Source organism: Bos indicus x Bos taurus, chromosome 9 (genome assembly GCF_003369695.1).
Source record: "Bos indicus x Bos taurus breed Angus x Brahman F1 hybrid chromosome 9, Bos_hybrid_MaternalHap_v2.0, whole genome shotgun sequence".
NCBI lineage: Eukaryota > Metazoa > Chordata > Mammalia > Artiodactyla > Bovidae > Bos > Bos indicus x Bos taurus.
In genome coordinates, this window is record NC_040084.1 from 86,778,227 (window position 1) to 86,802,313 (window position 24,087).

Below are 24,087 nucleotides of genomic sequence, written 5' to 3' on the forward strand. Positions count from 1 at the left end.
AAACACAGGAATGGGGGGAAGGATTGATAAAAGAAGAAGAGGAGCTAAGAGAGAAACCTATTTCTTTTTTGTGTTAAAAGTTTTATTTAAAAAAAAAAAAGACTTTTTTACCCTGCCTGAATGGCAACACCTCCAAGTTCTTCTTAATCAATAAGCAGTCCTGTTAACCTGAAAGACCTGAATTTCTTAGCATTTCTGTGTCAACCTTAAAAAATAAAACAGCCAGTTATTTTACCAGCAGAATGAGTTTGTTTAGGAATAACAGAGGAACTGCAATAAGGGACATGCTAACAGAGTTTTGCCAAGAGAACGCGCTAGTCATAGCAAACACCCTCTTCCAACAACACAAGAGAAGACTGTTCACATGGACATCACCAGATGGTCAATACCGAAATCAGACTGATTATATTCTTTCCAGCCAAAGATGGAGAAGCTCTATACAGTCAGCAAAAACAAGACTGGGAGGTGACTGTGGCTCAGATCATGAACTCCTTATTGCTAAATTCAGACTTAAGTTGAAGAAAGTAGGGAAAACCACTAGATCATTCAGGTATGACCTAAATCAAATTCCTTATGATCATACAGTGGAAGTGACAAATAGATTCAAGGGATTAGATCTGATAGAGTGCCTGAAGAACTATGGATGGAGATTCGTGACACTGTACAGGAGGCAGGGATCAAGAACATCCCCAAGAAAAAGAAATCCAAAAAGGAAAAATGGTTGTCTGAGGAGGCCTTACAAATAGCTGACAAAAGAAATGAAAGGCAAAGAAGAAAAGAAAAGATATATCCACCTGAATGCAGAGTTCCAAAAAATAGAAAGGAGAGATAAGAAAGCCTTCATAAGTGATCAACGCGAAGAAATAGAAGAAAACAATAGAATGGGAAAGACTAGAGATCTCTTTAAGAAAATTAGAGATACCAGGAAACATTTCATGTAAAGATGGGCACAATAAAGTACAGAAATGGTATGGACCTAACAGAAGCAGAAGATATTAAGAAGAGGTGGCAAGAATACACAGAACTATACCAAAAAGATCTTCATGACCCAGATAACCACGATGGTGTGATCACTCACCTAGAGCCAGACATCCTGGTGAAGTTGAGTAGGCCTTAGGAAGCATCACTATGAACAAAGCTAGTGGAGGTGATGGAATTCGAGTTGAGCTATTTCAAATCCTGAAAGATGATGTTGTGAAAGTGCTGCGGTCAATATGCCAGCAAATCTGGAAAACTCAGTAGTGGCCCCAGGACTGGAAAAGGTCAGTTTTCATTCCAATCCCAAAGAAAGGCAATGCCAAAGAATGCTCAAACTACTGCACAATTGCACTCATCTCACACGCTAGTAAAGTAATGCTCAAAATTCTCCAAGCCAGGCTTCAGCAGTACGTGAACCGTGAACTTCCAGATGTTCATGCTGGATTTAGAAAATGCTTTATAGGAACCAGAGATCAAATTGCCAACATCCATTGGATCATCAAAAGAGCAAGAGAGTTCCAAAAAAACATCTACTTTTGCTTTATTGACTACACCAAACCCTTTGACTGTGTGGATCACAACAAACTGTAGAAAATTCTTAAAGAGATAGGAATACCAGACCACCTGACCTCCCTCCTGAGAAATCTGTATGTGGGTCAAGAAGCAACAGTTAGAACTGGACATGGAACAACAGACTGGTTCCAAATCAGGAAAGGAGTACATCAAAGCTGTATATTGTCACCCTGCTTATTTAACTTATATGCAGAGTACATCATGAGAAATGCTGGGCTCAGTGAAGCAGAGGCTGGAATCAAGATTGCCAGGAGAAATATCGATAACCTCAGCTATGCACATGGCCCCACTCTTATGGCAGAAAGCAAAGAACTAAAGAGACTCTTGATGAAAGTGAAAGAGGTGAGTGAAAAAGTTGGCTTAAAACTCAGCATTCAGAAAACAAAGATCATGGCATCCGATCCCATCACTTCATGGCTAATAGATGGGGAAACAATAGAAACAGTGACAGACTATTTTGGGGGGTTCCAAAGTCACTGCAGATGGTGACTGCAGCCATGAAATTAAAAGACACTTGCTCCTTGGAAGAAAAGCTATGACAAACCTAGATAGCATATTTAAAGCAGAGATATTGCTTTGCTGATAAAAGTCCATCTAGTCAAAGCTATGGTTTTTCCAGCAGTCATGTATGAATGTGAGAGTAGGACCATAAGGAAAGCTGAGCGCCGAAGAACAAATGGTTTTAAACTGTGGTGTTGGAGAAGACTCTTGAGAGCCCCTTGGACTGCAAGGAGATCCAACCAGTCCATCCTAAAGGAAATCAGTCCTGAATATTCATTAGAAGGACTGATGCTGAAGCTGCAATAGTTTGGCCACCTGATGTGAAGAAATGACTCCTTGGAAAAGACCCTGATGCTGGGAAAGATTGAAGGCGGGAGGAGAAGGGGATGACAGAGGATGAGATGGTTGGATGGCATCACCGATTTGATGGACATGAGTTTGAGTAAGCTCTAGGAGTTGATGATGGACAGGGAAGCCTGGCATGCTGCAGTCCAGGGGGTCACAAAGAGTTGGACACCACTGAGCGACTGAACTGAACTGAACTGAAACTAGGTGAACTGAAACTGAACTGAAACTAGCTGGAGACCAAAGCAGAAGGACATACTTTTATAGAGAAAAGGGCATTATTGGGAGGGTCGGTTTTGAGTAGAAATCCATTGGAAGAGAAGTGTGAAAGTGTTAGTTGCCCAGTCGTGTCCGACTCGTTGCAACTCCATGGACTGTAGCCTTTCAGGCTCTGCTGTCCATGAAATTCTCTAGGCAAGAATACGGCAGTGGGTTGCCATTCCCTTCTCCAGGGGATTCAGGGACTGAACCTGAATCTCCTGCATTGCAGGCAGACTCTTTACCATCTGAGTCACCAGAAACCTCTGGGGAGAGAGCCTGAGTTCAAACTTCTCATTGACCGAATGTGGTAGTTTCTCATTGGCAGGCTATTGCTGGGTAAGGAGAAAACCTTCCTTATGCTGGAGCAGTACACAGTAAGCCTCTTCCTTTTGGAAATGCATGGTACCTCTCTCTTCTTGTTTTGGGGTTCTACAGCACAGGGAATGATAAGGCATGAGAGCTCCCCCTTCGGGGCTTCCAGACATCCGTCATTTTATTTTATTTTTTTAAGGTTTTTTTTGGTTATGTTTTTGGTTGTTCTGGGTGGCATGTGGGATCATAGTTCCCAACCATGATGAACTCTGAGCCCCCTGCGATGGAAGCTTGGAGTCTTAACCACTGGGCCGCTGGAGAAGTCCCTACTTTTTTTTTTAACTTATTTGCTTTTTAAAAGCTTTTATTTTTATTAATTTTTCTTCCAGTTTTATTGAGATATAATTGGTATATAAGTTTATGTATATGTTTAAGGTATACAGAGCTTCCCTTGTGGCTCAGCTGGTAAAGAATCTGCCCGAAATGCCGGAGACCTGGGTTTGATCCCTGGGTTGAGAAGATCCTCTGGAGAAGGGAAAGGTTACCCACTCCAGTATTCTGGCCTGAAGAGTTCCATGGACTCTATAGTCCATGGGGTCTCAAAGAGTTGGACATGACTGAGCAACTTTCACTTCAGTTCACTTTAAGGTATACAACATAATGAAGTTATTATTACAATAAGTTTAGTGAATATCCATCATCTCATATGTATACGAAATTAAGAAAATAGAAAAAAAATTTTCTTGTGATGAGAACTTTTAGGATTTACTTTCTTAACAACTTTCATATATTACATAATATAACATACATCAGTGTTGCTTGTATTTATCGTGTTTTCGGTTACATCCTAGTATTTATCTTATAACTGGATGTTTGTACCTTTTAACTGCCTTCATCCACTTCCCCCCTCCCACTGCATCCCGGACTTTATTTTAAAAGGGGTTTCACTAATTTATTTTCACATTTGCTTTAGAGGGTTTCACCAAAAGTTTTTTTTAACCTGAAGTGGGGAAGAAAAATCTGACATTGTCAATTTATAGGTTAAGAAACTGACTAGAAAAGCCCTGAGAACCCAGGTGACCTGGCTTCCAGCAGAGTGCTGCTCCCTGCCTCTCCAGTGATCCAATGAATGTTGAACTTAATGCGCGGTTGTTCCTTGGCCTTGGCACAATAAATCCCTGCTGCTAAGTCGCTTCAGTCGTGTTCGACTCTGTGTGACCCCATAGACGGCAGCCCACCAGGCTCCCCTGTCGCTGGGATTCTCCAGGCAAGAACACTGGAATGGGTTGCCATTTCCTTCTCCAATGCATGAAAGGAAAAGTGAAAGTGAAGTCGCTCAGTCGTGTCTGCCTCTCAGCGACCCCATGGACTGCAGCCTACCAGGCTCCTCCATCCATGGCATTTTCCAGGCGAGAGTACCGGAGTGGGTTGCCATTGCCTTCTCCAATAAATCCCTGGGAAACTTTAAAAACTATCAATACCCAAGCTGCTGCCCAGACTTATTAAATCAGAAACTCAGGTTCCCCGGAAGACCCCAGAAACAGCAGTTTTTAAAAGTGCTCAGACAATTCCCAAGTGCAAACTAAGGTGAGAAGTAATAAACCCCTCCTCCAAACATGAGGGCTTCCCCAGGTGACGCAAGTGGTGAAGAACTCGCCTGCCAGTGCCGGAGACAGAAGAGAAAGGGGTTGGATCCCTCAGTTGAGAAGATCACCTGGAGGAGGGCATGGGAACCCACTCCAGTATTCTTGCTTGGAGAACCCTCATGGAAGAAGGATCCTGGCGGGCTACATATAGGCCATAGGGTCGCAGAGAGTCGGACAGGAGTGAAGCGACCTAGCAGGGCACGCTAGGTGATATCACCCAACTGTGATATTCAGTTCAGTCGCTCAGTCGTGTCCGACTCTTTGCGATCCCATGGACTGCAGCACGCCAGGCCTCCCTGTCCATTACCAACTCCCAGAGCTTACTCAAACTCACATCCATCCAGTCGGTGATGCCATCCAACCATCTCAGCCTTTGTCATCCCCTTCTCCTCCCGCCTTCAATCTTTCCCAGCATCAGGGTCTTTTCTGATGAGTCAGTTCTTCGCATCAGGTGGTCAAAGTATTGGAGTTTCAGCTTCAACATCAGTCCTTCCAATGAATATTCAGGATTGATTTCCTTTAGGATTGATTATCCAAATATGATACGTTCAACAGTGTTCTGATACATTACCATTATTTTCACTTTGTAGATATATGTAAATATATACACATAGAGACATATTGATGTACACAAACAGTATGTACTAAATCAAAAACAAAGGCAACGAGAATGTTTACACTCATTCAGGTGAGGAAATTCTCCTCAAATCAGAGAGCCGATCTAATGACGAAATCGGACCTTCTATGACTTGACCCCGCCCCCGAACGTGGTGCGGCGGCCTAGAACTATAAACCCGCAGCTGCTCTCGGAGACTTCCGGGTCCCGCCCCGCCCTCGCCCCGCCCCGCCCGGCCCCCACAAAGGCCCCCGCCCCACCAAAGGCCCCGCCCCTCAGGCCCGCTAGGCCTCGGCCTCCCGCCCGCAGGCCCACGCCCGCCGCCCGCCCCCGGCCTGTCCAAGATGGAGGGCGCTCCGCGGGCGCCCCTCGCTCTCCGGCTGCTCTTCTTCGCGGCCCTGCCAGCCACCGGGTGGCTGACGACCGGCACCCTTGAGCCGCCGCTCCTGCCGCCAGCCCCGAAGGTAGGGCTAGGCGGACGCGAGTCGGCCGGGATCCTCGGGGAGAAGCCCGGGCCGGGGACTTGGGACGGCAGCGTCCGCATCGACACCTTCCACCTCCCCGCGGGCAGGCCGTGGACTGGGGGTAGGGCTCCCAAAGGGCTGGGAATGGTGGGAAGAAGCACCCAAGGAAACGGGGGCGGCGGGGACGAGGGAGGCGAGAGAGTGAAAGGGAATCTTTAACGTGTGGTTAAGCCCGGCGCAGCGGAACTGCTTGTTGCGGTAGTCTCGGCTGTTGCCGTCGTCTGGGCTGTTGCCGTCCTGACGGGCGTTTGCCGTCGAAAGTCACCGATCACAGCCTTTTGTAATGGCGCCTTCTTGGGGTAGAGCCGGGCTCTGGGGCGAGGCAGTGTTTATGTGCTAGGGAAACGTGGAAGTTGCTCAACGGGAGAGAGCGAGGGCGTTTCCAGGCCACCTGTCTGCTCCGGCGGGCGGCGGGAAGGAATGCCTGCCACCGGCGCGTGGGGCTCCGGGTGCGTGCAAGCCGGGTGCCTGGGGGCCTCAGAGGCAGAGAGACGGAAGACCCAGCGCCGACCCTGCCGGCCTGCCTTTAGCGGGCGGTGTTAGAGGAGCCTGTCTCTGAGCGCGGTGGGGCCAGGCGCGCCAGCATCCCCTGGGAACCTGGTAGAAACGCTCCAATCAAAAGCTCCAGGGTGAGGACCCAGCAGAGTGTTCCAGCAAGCTCTCCATCCAGGTGACCCCGAGGTGGGCTGAAGTTTGCGCATCACCGCGTGCTTGTACTGAAGGGTGACTGACTGGTTCTTACTGCTTTTGCTCGGGTAGGGGGGACTGTCGTTGCCCTTAACCAGTATTTGCCACTCAGCCGTTGAATGTGTGATAGGCGGAAAGTCTGAAGACTTGGCAATGCGATTAAACGACATAGGTGCACCTTTTCTTACTAATCAAGACCTGAATGAATACCCAGCAGTCAGGGGTGACTGACACCATAAATGTCACTGTTTTACCTTCACTGTTTTAAGAGTTACGGCGTTACCCTTCCTGGCTACAAAAATAATAGCGTACCTTGGTTTCAGTTCTCTTGGGACATTCCAAGAAGCCGCACCGTCCCAAGCTCTAAGAACCACTTATATACGAAGTGGACCACAGTTGCAGCTGTTCAAAAATATGAGATCGAGACCAAATTAAAATGAAGTAATTCCTAGAGTCCTGGAATTAGGAAATTGGTTATCCCTTTTCCAGATTTTAGAGATTTATCATAGTTATTTATGAATCCCAAAGACCTTTGAGTCTATTCCTGTTACATGCTTGCCTTTAGACTGCAGGCTGATAATACACCATACTGTGGGTTCTTAGTGAGCTGTTCATTTCAGTTCTCCTTATGACTTCTGTCTGCTTTTGGAAAGTCCAGATCTACACTCATTTCGTTGGTTAAATGAATGCTCTGCAACTAGGAGGAGAATCTCATTCCTTGGAAGGTGTATGTGCGAAGCTGAGGCCTCTGAATCTAAACATTTTTCAAAGTTGTATTGTGAAAATTTTCAAAGATACAGAACGTTTGAAAGAGTTTTAGAGTGGTTGTGCATATTTGATAGGAGTTTTTCTGTTGACTTTTATGTAGCAATGGTGTGTTTGAACTCTCGGCATCATGGTAACCACTGGACTACTGTGGTTATTATTTGAAATGTTGCCAGTGTGATTGAGGAACTGAGCTTTTAACATGTTGTTTAGTTTTAATTAAATGTAAATAGTCACATTTGGTTAGTGGATACCATATGCCAACTCATAACATAATGCACAACATAATGCCAACTCAGCCGACCATTTGTATTTTACTATACTTGCTTTATCACACACGTTTTCATTTGTTTAGCTTCGTATCCCGCCTGACCTAAATGTAAGAAAATTGGTTGAAATCAGGAAAATTCTCTGTGTATGTCTTCAGTCACTCAGGTTTATTGGATTATAAGCATTTTTCTGTTTTGTTTACATATGTAAGTTGTCAGATGTTGAGGTTATACAGATTGTGAAGTAATAAAAATTTTTTTACAGTTCATTCTTCTGTTATTAAAATGACTTGGTCACCAAGGAGAGGGAGGCAGCCAGAGGACGCTTCTTTTCTTATATGTGTAAATATTTATTTCTTATATGTGTAAATATTTATTTCATTTATTTCCCTCAGACTTACTTTAAACCAGGTATCTATTACTTTTGTTCTTAGGAAGCCATTTTGTCCCAGGTGGGCAATTGTGAGTGACGGAATCAGAGGAGAATTGAAAATGAGTAGGGGAGACTTTAGTTCTGCCACCCTTTTCTAAGTGTACACTGCCCTGGGTGACAAGCCTGTACTTCCAGTTCTGTCAGAGGCTCTTGGAAAGAACAAGAAATATGACCTGGCTCTGAACTTTGGTTTAGGAGGCAGGAAGGGATGAGAGTTTCTCCTGATGTGAAATCATTCAAGAGGATCCAAAAGAATGTATTTGGAGTTGGCCCTCTGGAAAATACAGTGTGCTCGTGTCTGTTCATTGTCTTTTCCAAAGACAACGGGCCCAGTTCTACTGGGCAGGTGATGTATGTAAGTGCAGTAAATTACTCACAATATAGGGTATATTCTCTACTGAAAGGCAGAAGCTATAAAAAGGTTTCTCAGAAGAGCATCACTGGAGGCTTATCTCCAGACTGTTAGAAGAACAGTACTCTATAGTTTTAAAACAGATCGTCTAGCTTGGAAAGAATGAACTCTTGATGGAAATTTGGGCATAAAACAATACAGCCAGCAACTTAATGGTTTATTGAATGTTAGTTTGTTCTAAGAGATGAGTTCACTTGTTCTAACCCACACTTAATTCTACATAAGGATGGGCCAGGAGAAAAGTGGACTGGAGCTGAGGAATCACTAGTCCTAAAGCTTCCTGGGCTCCTCTGAGAGTTGGGAAGTGGACCAAAGCCATCCTGAATAGATGGTATGGACTTACATGTTAGTATCCTGTTTATCAGGTTGTCCCAGGAATCAATAAACTCAGCCCATAAAATCACTGTCTTAGTCTCTCATTTGTTAGAAATATATAAAGTATTGGGGTTGCTCATGGTGCCAAGAAATACACTGGTAGGTTAGTTTCATGTTTATGAATAATTTTTCTCTTTGAAAATTAAGAACCCCACCCCCCGCCAAAAGGCATTAAGAGGAGTCTTCTTTTTATTCTAGGATAACAATGTCTGTGAATACACTTAGGAAAGAATTTCATTTACAGATAACAAATTATAGTTCCTGTGACCCTGAATACTTAAAATAGTGCTTTCTTCTGTGTAGTAAGCATCTCATGAATAAACTTAAATATTTGAGTAGACTGTCTTTGAGCATACCATGAGAGGCAGTGAAACTGTGCATCCCAAATCCTTGTCCATGGGCATTAGAAGACACCTTTAAGAAGGATAAGAGCAAGTTTGTACGTGAAACAATAAAGTTGGAAACATTTGATGTCCACGCTCATGGAACAAATAAATAAATTGATGGTATATTACACAATGCTGTTTAAAAAAAAAAGTGTCTACATCTGCCCACATAACTGTTTTAAATTAAAGAAGGTCCAGAAAAATACATGCAATATCATTCCACTTATAAAGTTCAGGAACAGATAAAACTAAACAATAGGTTGTTTAGAGAAAGAGAACACAGGGAGTTAAACTGTAAAGGAAAGCAAGATATGTTAACATGGAAGACAGGATAGGGATTCCTTCTGAGGGGCAGTGGGAAATGTGACAGAAAGGATCATGCAGGGGACTTAGAAGATATGAATGACATTTTAGTTTTGCTCCTGGGTAGGAGATACATGGGAGAAGGCAATGGCACCCCACTCCAGCACTCTTGCTTGGAAAATCCCATGGATGGAAGAGCCTGGTGGGCTGCAGTCCATGGGGTCGCTAAGAGTCAGACATGACTGAGGGACTTCACTTTCACTTTTCACTTTCATGCATTGGAGAAGGAAATGGCAACCCACTCCAGTGTTCTTGCCTGGAGAATCCCAGGGACAGGGGAACCTGGTGGGCTGCCGTCTCTGGGGTCACACAGAATCGGACACGACTGAAGCAATTTAGCAGCAGCAGCAGGAGATACATGAGTGTTTATCTTTTCTTTTAAACTTTATATTTGCATATTACATGCTCAGATACATGATATATTTCATATTAAATGGATAAGTGTATAGATTATGAAAAATTGTGAATAATGGCATTTAAAAGGCTGTAAAGGGAATTCCCTGGTGGTCTAGCAGTTAAGATTCAATGTTTTCACTGCTGGGGTCCTGGGTTCCATCCCTGGTTGGGGAACTAAGATCCTGAAAGCCACGCCCCCTCCCCCCCCCACCACACAAAAGAGCTGTAAAAATGAACCTGATGAATTGTGTGTTTTTTTCTTTTTCCCTGATGAGTTTTTTAACAGTGTTCGTTTAATGTAGTCATATGCGATCATACAGTAAGTATAATTGAGGGAGAAGAGAATGAACTGAGTTACTCTTAGTTCAGCAAATGCATACCTACCTGATTTGTGTATTTATTTTACAGGACAGCATCAGAATTAATGTAACTACCCTGGAGGATGGGGAGGTGTCTAAAGAACAGGTGTGTCTTTGTTATGCTTTCATTATATCATTTAGCTAAATATCATGCAGACTATTTTATTTTTTTATCTGTACACCTCATTTAGTTAGATAAAGTATTTTTGACATGAAGAGTTTGTCATCATTTGTAAACCATTGGAATTAATGTATATGCTGCTTTATTTTAAGGTTGTTCTTAACATAACCTATGAGAGTGGACAGGTATATGTAAATGACTTCCCTGTAAATAGTGGTGTAACCCGAATAAGCTGTCAGACTTTGATAGGTGAGTACTGCTAAATTATTTCCATAATTGTTCTGTGTTTTTAATAACACTAAATTAGTGAAACACAATTCTTTGACGTTATTTATTTCCATTTTAAATTAATAATATACATCATTACTAGAGTATATGATAACACTAATGGATTTTAAACTCTCTTCCTACTTAATATTGGTTATTTCTGGCATTTTCATATATTCTCTATCATGGCATTGATATTGCTCGGAACGGCATGTCTGGTAGGTTAATGACAATGTAAGAATGTGTCTCGAGGTAGTAAATAGGGATTTAGAAGCAAGGCAAAATCTCTTCACATTTGTAAAAAGCAAAGAGAAAAGTGAATTGTCTTTCTGCTTCTTCTACCTTTATGTCTGTATTACATTTTCCTTTTTAACCTTTTAAAACCTTGAGTTGTTTAAAGACAAGCAAACATGTTACATTGGAATATACCCATTGTTTGAATGACATAAAGAATATGAGAAATTTGTATAGTATTCCTGTTACCTATTTTAATATACAGATTTAAGGCAGTAAATATTTCTCTGAGCACTTGTGTCCTATATTTAATTCATTTTGTGTCTTTATTATCATTCCATTCATGTTTTCCAGGTATTTATTGTGATAGTTCCTTGTCCTAGGAGTCATTGTGAAGTATATTGCTTAATTTTCAAACACTGAGGGATTTTTTTTCTTTTTTACTGATTCCATCTCTATCATCAGAGATGTAGCTGTATACTTTTAACCTTTTGAATTTAGACACTTGCTGTATAGCTTAACGTATGGTCAGTTTTCATAAATGTTGCTTTCCATTTGTATCTGAAAAGAAAGTTAATCATATAATTAGTTGGATATGATGTTCTGTATCTGTCAGGTCAAATTTGTTAATCACGTTCAGTCTTTTATGGATGTACTGATTTTTTTGTTTGCCCTGTGAATTACTGAGAATGGTATGTTAAAATCTGCACCACGAACACTTGTCTGTTCTTTGAGTTTTGTCAGTTTTTGCTTTGTATATTTTGCCATACAGCATTACTAAATCCATGCAGATTTAGAGCTGTTATGTCTTCTGGTGAATCCACTCTTTTGTCATTATAATATGTCCTTATTTATCTCTAGTGATATTCTTGCCTTAAAATCAGCTTTATCTAAATATATTATTTTACCAGTCACTGTTTTTTGGCTGGGCGTGGAGGAGGGTGGTGGATTGTTTTGTGGTATGTTTCCATTTTTTTTCAGTCTTCCTGGGTCCTTATAATTAAGGTGAATGTCTTATAAGCAGCATATACTTGTGGTTTCTTTCTTTTTTTTTTATTCAGGCTATCATTCTGTCTTTAATTGGAATTTTAATTTACTTATATTAATGTAATAAGTGATACGTTTAGATTTAGATAGTCTATATTAATTATTTGTTTTCTATCTGTGTCTTATCTGTTCTGTTTCTTTTTTTTCCTTTTTTCTCCTTTTCTCCTCTTCTGGGTTATTTACTTTTTGTTTCATTGTCCCCCTCTATCTTGTTGGTTTTTATATTATTTTACTGTTTTAATGGTTACCCTTGAGATGAGTAAACTCGTACTTTTATCATTTCCCAACCACTGCAGGAATCTTAGAACACTTAAACTCCATTTATTCTCTTCTGCTTTTAAAATTTTTAATTCAGTTTAATTTTTTTTTTTTTTTAGCCTTGTGCCTTGAGGGATCTTAGTTCTCTGACCAGGGATTGAATCTGGGCCATGGCATTGAAAGCCCCAGGTCCTAACCACCAGACCACCCGGGAATTCCTCCCCTTGCTGCTTTTGTGTTGCTATTTTCATGAATTGTAACTCTTTGGATTCCTAAACCCTGAGCACCATAAGTCGTTCTTAGTGTTCTCCAGTAGGCGGATGTTCTTTTGTGCTTACCCTCACAGTTACTCTTTCTTTTGCTTTTCATTCCTTCCTAAATATCTGTGTTCCCCTCTGGAGTTATTTCCCCTCTACCTAAAGAATTCTGCTCAGCATTTTTTCAGTGCAGATTTCAGTGTCCATGTGCGCGTTCATGTCTCACATGTTTTCTGTAGTTCTCAGTGAGAGAGTTGGTGTACTGCAAGTTAATCCATCATAGCAAGGAAAAGAAGTGCCATTACTGGCTTGAATAACATTCCACTGATGTTGTATGTATTAGGAGTTTGATGTGGGGTGCAGTCTGCTTGCTTTATTTATTATAATCATCTTTCTAGTCATCCCAGTTGCATTGAGTATATTTCCTTGAAAGCTGAAGTAAAAGCCTGTCTTATCATTTCACAGGAATCTTTAAAACATTAAATGCAACTACAGCAAGAGTCTTCTATCCTTAATTCTTAAAAAAATTCTTCTTTGTAGATGTATTAGTTATATTGCTGTTTTAACGGTTTAACCCAAACGTCGTAGCCTGTGACACTATTATCTCCTAGTTCCTGTAGGTCATAAATGTGAGCTTGGCTTAGCTGGGTCCTCTGACTCTGGCTCAGCTGGGAAAGGTCTGCTTCCTAGCACTCGTGGTTCTTGACAGGGTTCATTTCCTTGTGAATTGTTCCTCACAGGATGTTAGCTGGAGTCCCTCCTTCATGTTCTTGCCACGTGGGCCTCTCTGTAGAGCATCTCACAACATAGCAGCTGGCTTTATCACAGAACAAGAGAGACTGTCAGGGAGAGCACACCAGCAAGACACCAGTCACAGTCCGTATAATCTAATCACACACGTGACATTCCAGCACGTTCACTGTATTCTCTTTGTTCGAAACAAGTGTCTAGGTCCAGCTCACACTTTATGGAAGGCAGTTACAAAGGGGCAGGAAGGCTGGAGGGGCAAGAGTCATTGAGAGCCATTTTGGAAAGCCGTCTCCCTCAGTGCAAAAAGTCAGAATATAGAGGGCTCTTGTTGTTACTAGTTTTATTCTGTAGCAGCCATTACAGATTTGGAGGAAGAGTCATATGCATCAGTACGCTTTGATGTATTGACATGACTGCCTTTTCTCATCTCTTGAGTCTCTGTTCTGGTGACTGGCCTTTGGGCATACGAGTAGGTTGACGAGCAGCCTACCCTTCCCTGAGGGAGACTGCTGGGTAAACAGGAAAACATTGAAATGGACCACAAGAGAGGGGAAGCTTTCCAGATAGAAGCTCAGAGGATGTGAGGGAGGTTAGGCAGATGAGAGAGAGGGCACCGTAATGAGCCTGAAGGAGGAGGACCAGGCAGAGAACCACCAGCGAGGTCATAGGGTGCCGCTGAAGGCACTGACAAGGACACTGTGTAATCAAAACCATGTGATGGTGAGATTAATCCGGCACCATCCTGTGAATGGTTGAAGAGGGAGGGATTACAGAAGGGGAGAATAGTTAGGTAAATACCTCAAGAGTAAGAGGCTAATGAACTAGGTGTTGGGTGGGGAGGTAGGTGGAGCTGGAAAGGACACACAGAAGAGGTACTTTGGATCTGGAATGGTCCAAAGGGAACAACTGACTGGATAGAGGATGAGAGTGAACAAGTCGGAGGCAACCTAGTCATTCTTGTCTTTGGTAGTTTGGAGAAGGCGGAGGGGTTTATTAACAGAAACAGAGAAGTCAAGGAGGAACAGGTTTGTGAACTTAGATTGAGACCAGGGGTTAGGCCACTTGTTTCTCAATAAAAATGTAGGTACCTGTTTAAAAATTATAAATGCTAGCCTGTACCCCCTGAAATTTTAAGACTAGAGTGAGGCTTTAGCATCTGTGCTGTTCCCAGTTGATTCTGATATATAGTTAGGGTTTAGAACCACTAGACCAGGTATTTGTTTTAAATTATGTATTTATAATTCTGGGTGGAATCACTACTTCACATAGGCTATAGAATAAGAACTTAATTCGTCCTCGCAAGGAACTCGGCCCGGTTGAGACAGGTTTATAAACTAAGAACTACACTGTTAGTGCTTCAAATTTTTTTTATAAAAAGGCATGAAGTCAGCATTTTAAGGATATGGTATCTAGAACTATTAAGTAGGTGTTAATTAAAAATGTATGGGAGGGGACTTCTCTGGAGATCCAGTCGTTAAAGACTTTACCTTCCAATAAAGGGGGTACAGGTTCAATCTCTAGGTGGGGCTAAGATCCCACATGCCTCACAGCCAAAAAACCAGAACACAAAACAGAAGCAATATTGTAACAAATTCAATAAAGACTTTGAAAATGGTCCACATCAAAAAATAATAAAATTTAAAAACCTAAGGGAGGAGAGTGAGTAACGGAGAGCATGCTGGATCAAGGGAACAGCTCTGTAAAGGCACAGCGTCGGCTTAAACGGCTGGGCCTGCATGCAGGATATCCGTCAGGGTTCCTTTTTGGCGGATTATTCCTAGCCAATAACATTGGAGGAACAGAAACAAAATGCTGCTTTTGCAGCAGGTTTGTTGGTTTCTAGTATCTTTTTCTATAGCACTCCTCAGGTTTATAAACCAATTGCAACTGCCACCCTCCATTGCTGCTGGGATGGGGGTGGGGTTTCTCAGCCAGGACAACAGGGCCAGTAGCCTATCCCACTCCATCCTTTGTAAGTGGGGAGTAATTACGGGGCTTTCCCTCCCTCATCCCCATTCCCGCCCTCCCCATTAACCCTGTTGTGTAAACAGTTACACCTTACTGGTTCCTCGTAGCTAATCTATGTAAAAGAATAGGAAAGGTGTGGCAAGTGTGAAGTTCCATACAAAATCTGAAAGTCATCAGGCATTTTTCCCTTTAAATGAGTATAAGAATTGTAGGGGTTTGTCAAGTTGTCTTTGTTGCCATAGATCTGAAACATCAGTGAGGTCAGAAATAAAGGCAAAGATAATGGTGTACACCTGTCTTGTTCCATGTAAATGTCAACAAAATGATCAAATTCAGTAACTGATTTGGTGGCATTTTTTGTTCAAAGCTATCACTATTTTTTTTGAACAGTGAAGAATGAAAATCTGGAAAACTTGGAGGAAAAAGAGTATTTTGGAATTGTCAGTGTAAGGATTTTAGTTCATGAGTGGCCAATGACATCTGGTTCCAGTTTGCAACTGATTGTCATTCAAGAAGAAGTAGTAGAGATAGATGGAAAACAGGTAAGATAGTGTGCTTGCCATCTGGGAATTAATTGTAAAGATTTGTGTTCAGTGTTATGCACACATTCAGTTATTTATTTCTGACTTGATAAGGAAAGAAGCTACACTAATGTTGCCTGTATCTAATCATTTAGAATTGTCTTACTTGTTTTAGCATTTACCTGTTTAGAATTTAAAATCTTAATTTGAAAAAAGATCATATTCATACATGTTTATATGTCTTAAAATTATGATCATTATTAAATAGAGCAAGTAAGTGAAGAGATTGAATTTGGTTCGTAGCTCTGCTGCCATTTCTTCTGGCCAAGTCTCTCTTAAGTCAGTGAAACGAAACTGAGAGGAAACCTCTCATAGTGAGCGCTAAAGCACACTGTGTGTGATTAAAGTTGCAAATTAATTGTCTTAAAGAGGAATTCTGTGAATAGCACAAGTTTGTTAGTTTCAGAAATCAGGGAAGAAAATTCAGTTTTAGACTCTTGCCAGGTTGTGTCACTATTCAAAATAAAGAGAATTGCTTCTACTTTTTCATAGGCTCAACAAAAGGACGTTACTGAAATTGATATTTTAGTTAAGAATCAGGGAATAGTCAGACGTTCAAACTACACCCTGCCTTTAGAAGAAAGCATGCTCTACTCGATTTCCCGAGACAGTGACATTCTATTCACCCTTCCCAACCTCTCCAAAAAAGGTACTTCAAAGACCATTATTTAAAGTATTAAGGAAATGATTTCTTTAATTGGTAACTTTTTCATCATAGTTAATATGTTTGGAAGTAAGCTTCTTTTAAAAATGCTTTATAACATGAATTGCTTTATGTATCCATTTTGTAAGATGTGGTCTGTGCTGATGACAGAGGGACATTTTGCTGAAATCGTCTAAAAATACATAATAAGAATTTCATTCACTTAAGTTCATTTAGAAGAGGAAATATCATTTTTTCCACTGAAACACAGAACTTAAAAAATTTGACTTTCTGTGTGACAGAATCATAACTGCTATAGCTCCCTTCTTACTGTCTTAATTTTTTTTTTTTTTTTACTGTCTTAATTTGAGGTTCCTTTCTGGCATTTAAATCTAAACAATCAAATGTTTCTTTTTCTCCTATCAAAAAAGTGGATGTTCTCACCATCTTAAATGTTACTGGTGTAAAATCCTAGAACTAGTGGGAGAGTCACCAGCACGTTCTTGGCATTTTGGTAACTTGGGTCTTCCTTCTCAGGAGAAAGCGTTAGTTCATTGCAGACCACCAGCCAGTATCTTATCAGGAATGTGGAAACCACTGTAAATGAAGCTCTGCCTGGCAAATTACCTGAAACTCCTCTCAGAGCTGAGCCTCCATCTTCATATAAGGTAAATCAGGTATATGGGATTATCTTTATATGTGTTACAAGCATTTATGGTTATGGTAAAGAAAGTAAGTGCTAGTGTTTAAACTGAGGTGGAAACCATGAGAATTGGATCCATGGGACATTGTTAATAATGAACTCATCACGGTTTTAATGTGACATTTTTAGGTATTCCTGTTTTCCTTCTTAGTAATGTAGTCAGATGATGATGGTAAAGGCGTTAGATTTCAGTTTGTTTGGGGGTCTTTCTCATATCCCCATTGGTCTGTTTATTCTGTGACTTCATGCATGCACACATGTACACACACGCACAGTCCCCTCAAGACTTTGTACGGTGACTCAGCACACTTGGTTGTGTGTACTTTCTGAAATCAGACTGCTTAGGTTTGAATCCTGGTTCTGCCACTGACTAGCTGTGTCAGCTGGGACAAGTTCCTAGCCTCTCTAACCTTTTTCTTTACGTGTACAGCAAAGTCCATAAAGTGATGCCTTTTCTATGAGGTTGTTGTAAGCGTTTAAATATGATGGGTGCAAATGTAAATATACATTGGCACCTGTTAAGTACTCACATATGATAATAATAGTATACTGCTGACCGGGGAGACAGGGTTCAGAGGGTATGGTGAAATCTCTTTATTAGCTAGGCCCCTTACTCAAAATAATTTACATTTAAATGAGCAGGATCTGTGTTTAGTAACAAAAGATTCCAGAGATGATTCTTTGAAGAGGTTCTCGCTGAAGGTTAGGTTAGGATTGCTTGCTTTGGGTTACTGGAGAAACCTCTGTCACTTTTTGAATGCCTGAACTCTGGTGCCCTTACTAATCTTACTCCATCTCTCTCAGAGCAAGGAAGAACAGACTCTTCAGTCCTTGCCCAAGTTTCTTCTATCACTGTTGAAGTACGCAGTGAACTCCCCATCACCAATGGGCATCACCGACTTTATGGACATGAGTTTGAGCAAGCTCCACGAGTTGTTGATGGACAGGGAAGCCTGGCGTGCTGCAGTCCATGGGGTCGTAAAGAGTCAGACACGACTGACCAAATGAACTGAACTCCCTATAGGGTTCCAAAAGCTACGAATATGTCTGTCACTCTTTCCTTCTGTTGTCTTCCAAATACTGGAAACACATAGTTGACAGGTCCATTCTGCGTAAGTGGACTAGCCTTCTTGTCATGCATGCTGATACTTAGTCATGTCTGACTCTTTGGGACCCCAGGGACTGTAGCCCGCCAGTCCGGCAAGAATAGTGGAGTGGGTTGCCATTTCCTCTACAGGGGATCTTCCTGACTTAGGGATCAAACCCATGTCTCTTACATCTCCTGCACTGGCAGGTGGATCCTTTACCACTAGTGCCACCTGGGAAGCCTTTATAGTTAGACAACACGTATAAATTGTAAAGGATAGTAACATGTAACAAACACTTATGCCCCTTTTGCTAGAAAATAATTTTTTAAATTGTGAATAACTTTGAGGTACATTAAAAAAATAAGATGTACCCATTTAAAATGTACAGTTCGATAAGTTTTGACATGTTACCACCTTACAGTCAAGATGTATGAGTGTTACCATCACCTAAAACTAGAGTTTCTTGAGCTCAAATGAAACTTGCGTATCTAATAAAAACTTTTTTCTTTAGGTGATGTGTCAGTGGATGGAAAAGTTCAGAAAAGATCTATGCAGGTTCTGGAGCAGTATCTTCCCGATATTCTTTATGTTTTTGAATGTCATGGTGGTTGGAATTATAGGAGCAGTTATAGTAATAACCATCTTAAAGGTGCTTTTCCCAGTTTGTGAATACAAGTAAGTATTTCTCATTTTTGATCAACTTTAGTATTCTTAATGATTAAAAAGTAGTTGTATTTACTATAGCGTAGAAAATAGAAAAATTAGGAAGAGTAAGACAAGTGGGGGGAAAAATAATATATCTCTTTTTTTCTAGCCCATCTTTCAGCTTTAGCAAAATTAAAAGACTTTTATTGGCTACTTATATGGTCAAGACACTTGTCTTAGGAATTCACACGTGGCTAGGACAAACTCTGCTCTGTAAGACCTTAGTGTATTGGAGAGAAAGGGAACAAGTGTCTGTAATGGAAAATGCATTGTGTATAATAAGAAAGAAATGAAACAAGAGGGCTTCACTATGTATTTTCAACTGCAAAGTATCAATTTAAAATGCAGTAAATTTTTGAAGACCAGCAAGGTATTTTAGTAACAGGAGAAAGTGAAAGAAAGTAAAAGTGAAGGTCGCTCAGTCCTGTCCAACTCTTTGGGATCCCATGGACTATAGAATTCTCCTGGCCAGAATACTGCAGTGGGTAGCCTTTCCCTTCGCTAGGGGATCTTCCCAACCCAGGGATCAAACCCAGGTCTCCTGCATTGCAGGTGAATTCTTTACCAGCTGAGCCACAAGGGAAGCCCAAGAATACTGGAGTGGGTAGCCTATTCCTTCTCCAGAGAATTTTGCAGGCGGATTCTTTACCAACTGAGCTGAGTAACAGGAGAAATGCTGTTTAAAGATCCATGGTTGCATGCTAGTGGAGTACTAATTAGAAAGCTACTTGGGCCTAGTCCTCTTGCCCACTTTGTGAAATCTAGGACTATGTATGCCATGGAGATCTATAATTTACCCTGTCATCTCCTACAGTACCAGCTAAGGATCTTCCTCTTACTCCTCCAAACCAATTAGTTTGGTTAAAGTGAACTAACCATCATAAATAAAATCAAGCAAAAATACCTAATCCCAGGTATACATTTCATTATAACCTCAAAGTAGCCCTGTCTTACTTTAGTTTTAATTTTTATATTTCAGAGGAATTCTGCAGTTGGATAAAGTCAATGTTATACCTCTCACAGCTGTCAACTTATATCCAGATGGACCTGAGAAAACAGCAGAAAACCCTGGAGATAAAACGTGTGTTTAGACAACCATCTCAAATCATGGACTCTGACTTAGCCTAATGGTTCAAATTTGCCACTTAAATATAATTTTCTTTAAGCCATTAAGAATCGGTTTGTACACTAGAGAAATTGCTAAACTCCTAAAGCTGTCTAAAACTTGATCTTTAAAGTGACAGTTAAAGTTCACCTTATTCTATAATAAGGCTGCCTGTTCTGGTGGTGAATTAAAAAAAAATTTAAATGCAATGGAACAGAAGACATGTGAATAAACTTTGAAACTACCAAAAAGAAAAAAAAAGGGCAAGACAAAATGCCAACGTGCCAATCCTTTTCAAAGTGCCTTTGTTAAGGAAATTATATACACTTAATTACTATAATATATAAGACTTTTGAAAAGCACTTTATGAAATTCTAATTTAAAAGCTCAAGAACTTAACACTTATTTTTTTATTCAGTAAAATGTGCCTTAATATTAAGTATGTGACTCAGTATAAAAATCACTGAAGTGTGTATATCATGATTTGATTGTATCCTGTACCAAGACTACTTACCTTGAATGAACCAGGATTTTAAAATAGTGACATGTTCTCACTCTAAAAATAAACTTTTTTTTTTGAAGATAAAAGTACAATGTTTTTGCAATAAAATCTTTGCCCATGTGAGTTACTTCTAAGAGCTCCTTTCATAACACTGGCTGAAACCAAGGGTCACATCAGTTAGTAAGTCCACCAATGTTGCCAAATTAGACTGTGCTTTGCTCTTGTGGTTCTAAGTATAGTCCTGTTTCCCCTACAATAATGTTTGGTCTTTTTTTAACCATCACCCATATTGACGTATATTTTACAATATGATCTAGGATATATAGTTCTTACCTTTACTCCATGTTTTACTTTCTGTTCTATTAAAATTCTTTTTTTTAAGTTTTTTTATAATTGTAACCCATCATTTAAATGGCTTATTCAGTGGCTCAGTGGTATAGGATCCACCTGCAATGCAGGAGCCGCAGGAAACACGGGTTCGATCCCTGGGTTGGAAAGATGGAGAAGGGAATGGCAACCCACTCCAGTATTCCTGCTTGGAGAATTCCAGGGACAGAGGAGCCTGGCAGGCTACAGTCCATAGGGTTGCAAAGAGTTGGGCCATGACTGAAGTGATTTAGCAAGCATCATTTAAAACACTTTAGAAGGAAATGACTCGATTTTAAAACCACCTTCAATTTTGGCTATAAATAGGTACGTGTAGTGGAAGAATGATAGTTAGTAAAGGAGTCATTCATTTTGCCTAGCTGTTTTTAATAAGGAATAACAGCCCTGTGTAATGTACTATGTCCATCTTCTAGACAAATAATATAGTTTACAATTTGATCCTAAAGTCACCCAGCAATTAACAGTTTATTTTTTTATATCCTTCTTCACTAAGTTGCTAGAAATCACCAGTTCTAACTTTCAACAATGACAGGGTCTTATTTCATCCTTTAAGCATAAGCTTGTAGCCTCTTGTGAGGAGAACAACGTAGGAGGCTTTCACCGGAGGGCACAGGCGCTGCGGTCAGCAGTTCCCAGCCTGCCTTCTCTCCTTACCCGTGATACTTGAGACCGTGGCAAATCATGCGGGCTTCCTGAGGCTCTGTTTTCTATGGTTGGGGTGATACGGAAAGTATTACTTTACAAGAAATTATAAATAGAAATCTTACCTAAAGTTTTATACCATTACTCTTTATTTCATTTATATTTGTACTGTTAATTATTATTTTATTTATACTTTGCATCCATGAGTAATGGGTTAGTGACTTTTAAGAGTACAGTGAGCAGCACAAACATAAAGGTAGCTTCTTGCCTACAGTGCAGCCTTTTACATGTGGGCAGAATACAGTCAGGCAGGCAAGACTGTACAGATGTGTGTGTATATATATATATATATATATATATATATATTTTTTTTTTTTTCCTTTTAAATTGCACAGTAAAATGAAGGGGCCTTTAAAGCTCTCTCAGAATGAGGAGGTAAACTGGCCATAACACCAGGCAGGAAGGAAAGTACACTGGGTGTGGTCCGCCCGGCTACTTGTGTAAAAATGTTCAGGGACTTTGAGTTATCCCCTGGCACCTACAGAGCTAGAGCCAGTCTTATTCTTCAGAAGCAACAGCAGCCACAGGCAGGGGAAGAGGATACACTCGCACGTGCGCATACAGACAGTTTTGCAAGCTAAGTAACAGCACTTTTGGTACACTTGTCAGTGAAAGAGAAACAGAGTAATGCGAAAGTAAAACAAGTTTGCTTGTAACTTGAAAAAATTGCCTTTATTCAGAATCATACTTTTTTTTTCACTCTTACCATAACGAAAGTTTAAAAAAATATAGCGCTTGGTGCAATGAAATACTACATTTAATTATTCAAACACTTAATGCAAGGTTGCTCACAGTTTACATGTGAGAATTTAGCATGATCCAAACTCAAATATCCATTTCTCATATCTTTCAATGTCTGCAGCAGATACTGACTTTGAAACCTTTTTTAAAGCCATTTCAAAATCCTCCATAGTTGTAGGCATATGCATTTCTTCTCTTGAAAGATTTCTGATTTCTTCCGGGGTCAAACCTTCAATACGCCTTCTCATTGCCATCAAGGATGCATCCCTAGGTTTTAAATTAAAAAGACAAAAACCATAAAATGATGTGCTAGGCAAATACAAAACTGTGAACAGAAGATTTTTTTCAGTGCATGTGTTATTCTGTAATTATTATATATACATAATAGTACTGCACAGAATCTAGTATTGGACAATTAGGCCTGTTTTTGAGCTGTTTTGTTAGCAGTTAAATCTGAGCAAAAAGCCCAAGAAGTAGTAGAAGGATATAACATGAGGGCAACTGAATTTAATTAAAGGTGTACCATAAAGAATAAGCATCACAGGGACAGGAGAGAACTTGTTGGCTGGAAAATTAAATATTTTCTACTGCATGTGTAAGAAAAACTAAACAGTCAAGTGGTCTCTCCTTTCCCCTCCTCTGTATTAGTGCTATTTTTTTTTTAAGGAGAAACTTCAGATTCAACTACCTCCTTGCTTTCACCCAGTTTGATCCTTAACAGCAGCCACCACATGTGCAAAGCGACAGCTACAAAGGGTTTCATACACACATTATTGCTAATCCTCACATCAGCCCTGCATAGAATGTTTACTTTGGAGGTGAGTAAACCAGTGCAGTCAAGTACCTTCCTAATAATGTCCAAGCTAATACTAAGATTAGGTCCAAAGCTACTTCAATAACGTTTTGAAGTAGAGACCATCTTTTCTTATTACTGATACTCCTATCACATTTATGACACTTCACTGAAAATGAGACTGTACTCCCCTCTGATGTGCCAAATCAATCTATACTGGACTATGTCTCCTATGGAACAATATACTGAATGAATGCACCAATGTTAATTTTTCTAACCCAGGCACTTGCAGCAGTCACCGTGCAGACTGGACTCTGCTCAGTCATGCCTCGCTCTGCTTCCTCTGCGACCATATCTGACATACCTGATATGGCTGAGATTATAAAATTTGGTAAGTCAAAATTGAAGACAGAAATAAATGGAAGAGGAAAATCCACTGCTTTCAAAAGAAATGACAACAGAAGTAAGCAGGCAAGTTTTAATAAGGTGTGTGCCGCCAATAAGCACCATACATTCCACAAGCTCTGCCTTCTTATTTTACTTTTAGCTGTTTTAATTTTGTAAGATGCAGAGTGTGGATCAAATTTAAATGACTGTGCTGCCCTTTTCATGTCAAAGAAAGGAGAACTACTTACAGGAGGGCTGAAGGCCATTCCTGCCTCTCCCATCTGCCTGTCTGGCCAGTGGGGAAGAAAACCAGTTTACATGCTGGTGAAGGAGGAAGCTGGGAGGGGTGGCAGTGAAATCTAGAGTAAAAAGCAACTGGTCCAAGGTGTCCCATGGGCTGTTAAAATGCAGTGTAACCAGTATAACATTTTCTTTTGTTCAAATGATTTTAATTACTAGAATGTACACTTTTTAAAGTATGCAAATAAAAAGTGTTAAAACCTAAAACTTTTTTTTCTAATCCAAGACAATTACTGGTTATCTATTTTATATCAGTTGTTTTAACACTACCTTCTTGAACGTGTAGCTTTTAAATGAACCACAGTCTTCAGTGACATACAAGATAACCAAACAAGATAACTAGCACC

At 40.5% G+C, this 24,087-nt stretch overlaps 2 protein-coding genes across 5 annotated transcripts in view; one reads left to right on the forward strand and one right to left on the reverse strand.

The window, feature by feature from the left end:
• The first annotated feature begins 5,507 nt into the window (after nt 1-5,507).
• Nucleotides 5,508-23,938, forward strand: GINM1 (glycoprotein integral membrane 1). 2 transcript variants are annotated; one of them, XM_027551807.1, is made up of 8 exons: nt 5,508-5,696; nt 10,251-10,307; nt 10,475-10,571; nt 15,494-15,645; nt 16,177-16,333; nt 16,865-16,995; nt 18,630-18,793; nt 23,336-23,938. In XM_027551807.1, the coding sequence occupies exons 1-8, from the start codon at nt 5,577-5,579 to the stop codon at nt 23,436-23,438; spliced, it is 981 nt and encodes a 326-aa protein (XP_027407608.1). In that variant the 5' UTR covers nt 5,508-5,576; the 3' UTR covers nt 23,439-23,938. The 2 variants fall into 2 exon arrangements, with proteins under 2 accessions (XP_027407608.1, XP_027407607.1); XM_027551806.1 differs by lacking the exon at nt 23,336-23,938 and adding an exon at nt 19,803-20,553.
• The window catches only part of KATNA1 (katanin catalytic subunit A1), a 34,453-nt gene continuing 32,530 nt past the window's right edge, over nt 22,165-24,087 (reverse strand). For all 3 annotated transcript variants that reach the window (XM_027551803.1, XM_027551804.1, XM_027551805.1), the window contains exon 11: nt 22,165-22,527. In XM_027551803.1, the coding sequence (XP_027407604.1) occupies nt 22,329-22,527 (199 nt within the window). In that variant the 3' untranslated portion in view covers nt 22,165-22,328. The remainder of the gene's footprint in view (nt 22,528-24,087) is intronic.

Bases quoted from the DNA above. Each gene is read 5' to 3' on its own strand.
- GINM1 (XM_027551806.1), top strand. From the start codon at position 5,577: ATGGAGGGCGCTCCGCGGGCGCCCCTCGCTCTCCGGCTGCTCTTCTTC. The intron at 10,308-10,474 runs GTGTGTCTTTGT...CTTTATTTTAAG, and splicing joins GGGAGGTGTCTAAAGAACAG to GTTGTTCTTAACATAACCTA. The intron at 15,646-16,176 runs GTAAGATAGTGT...ACTTTTTCATAG, and splicing joins TAGAGATAGATGGAAAACAG to GCTCAACAAAAGGACGTTAC.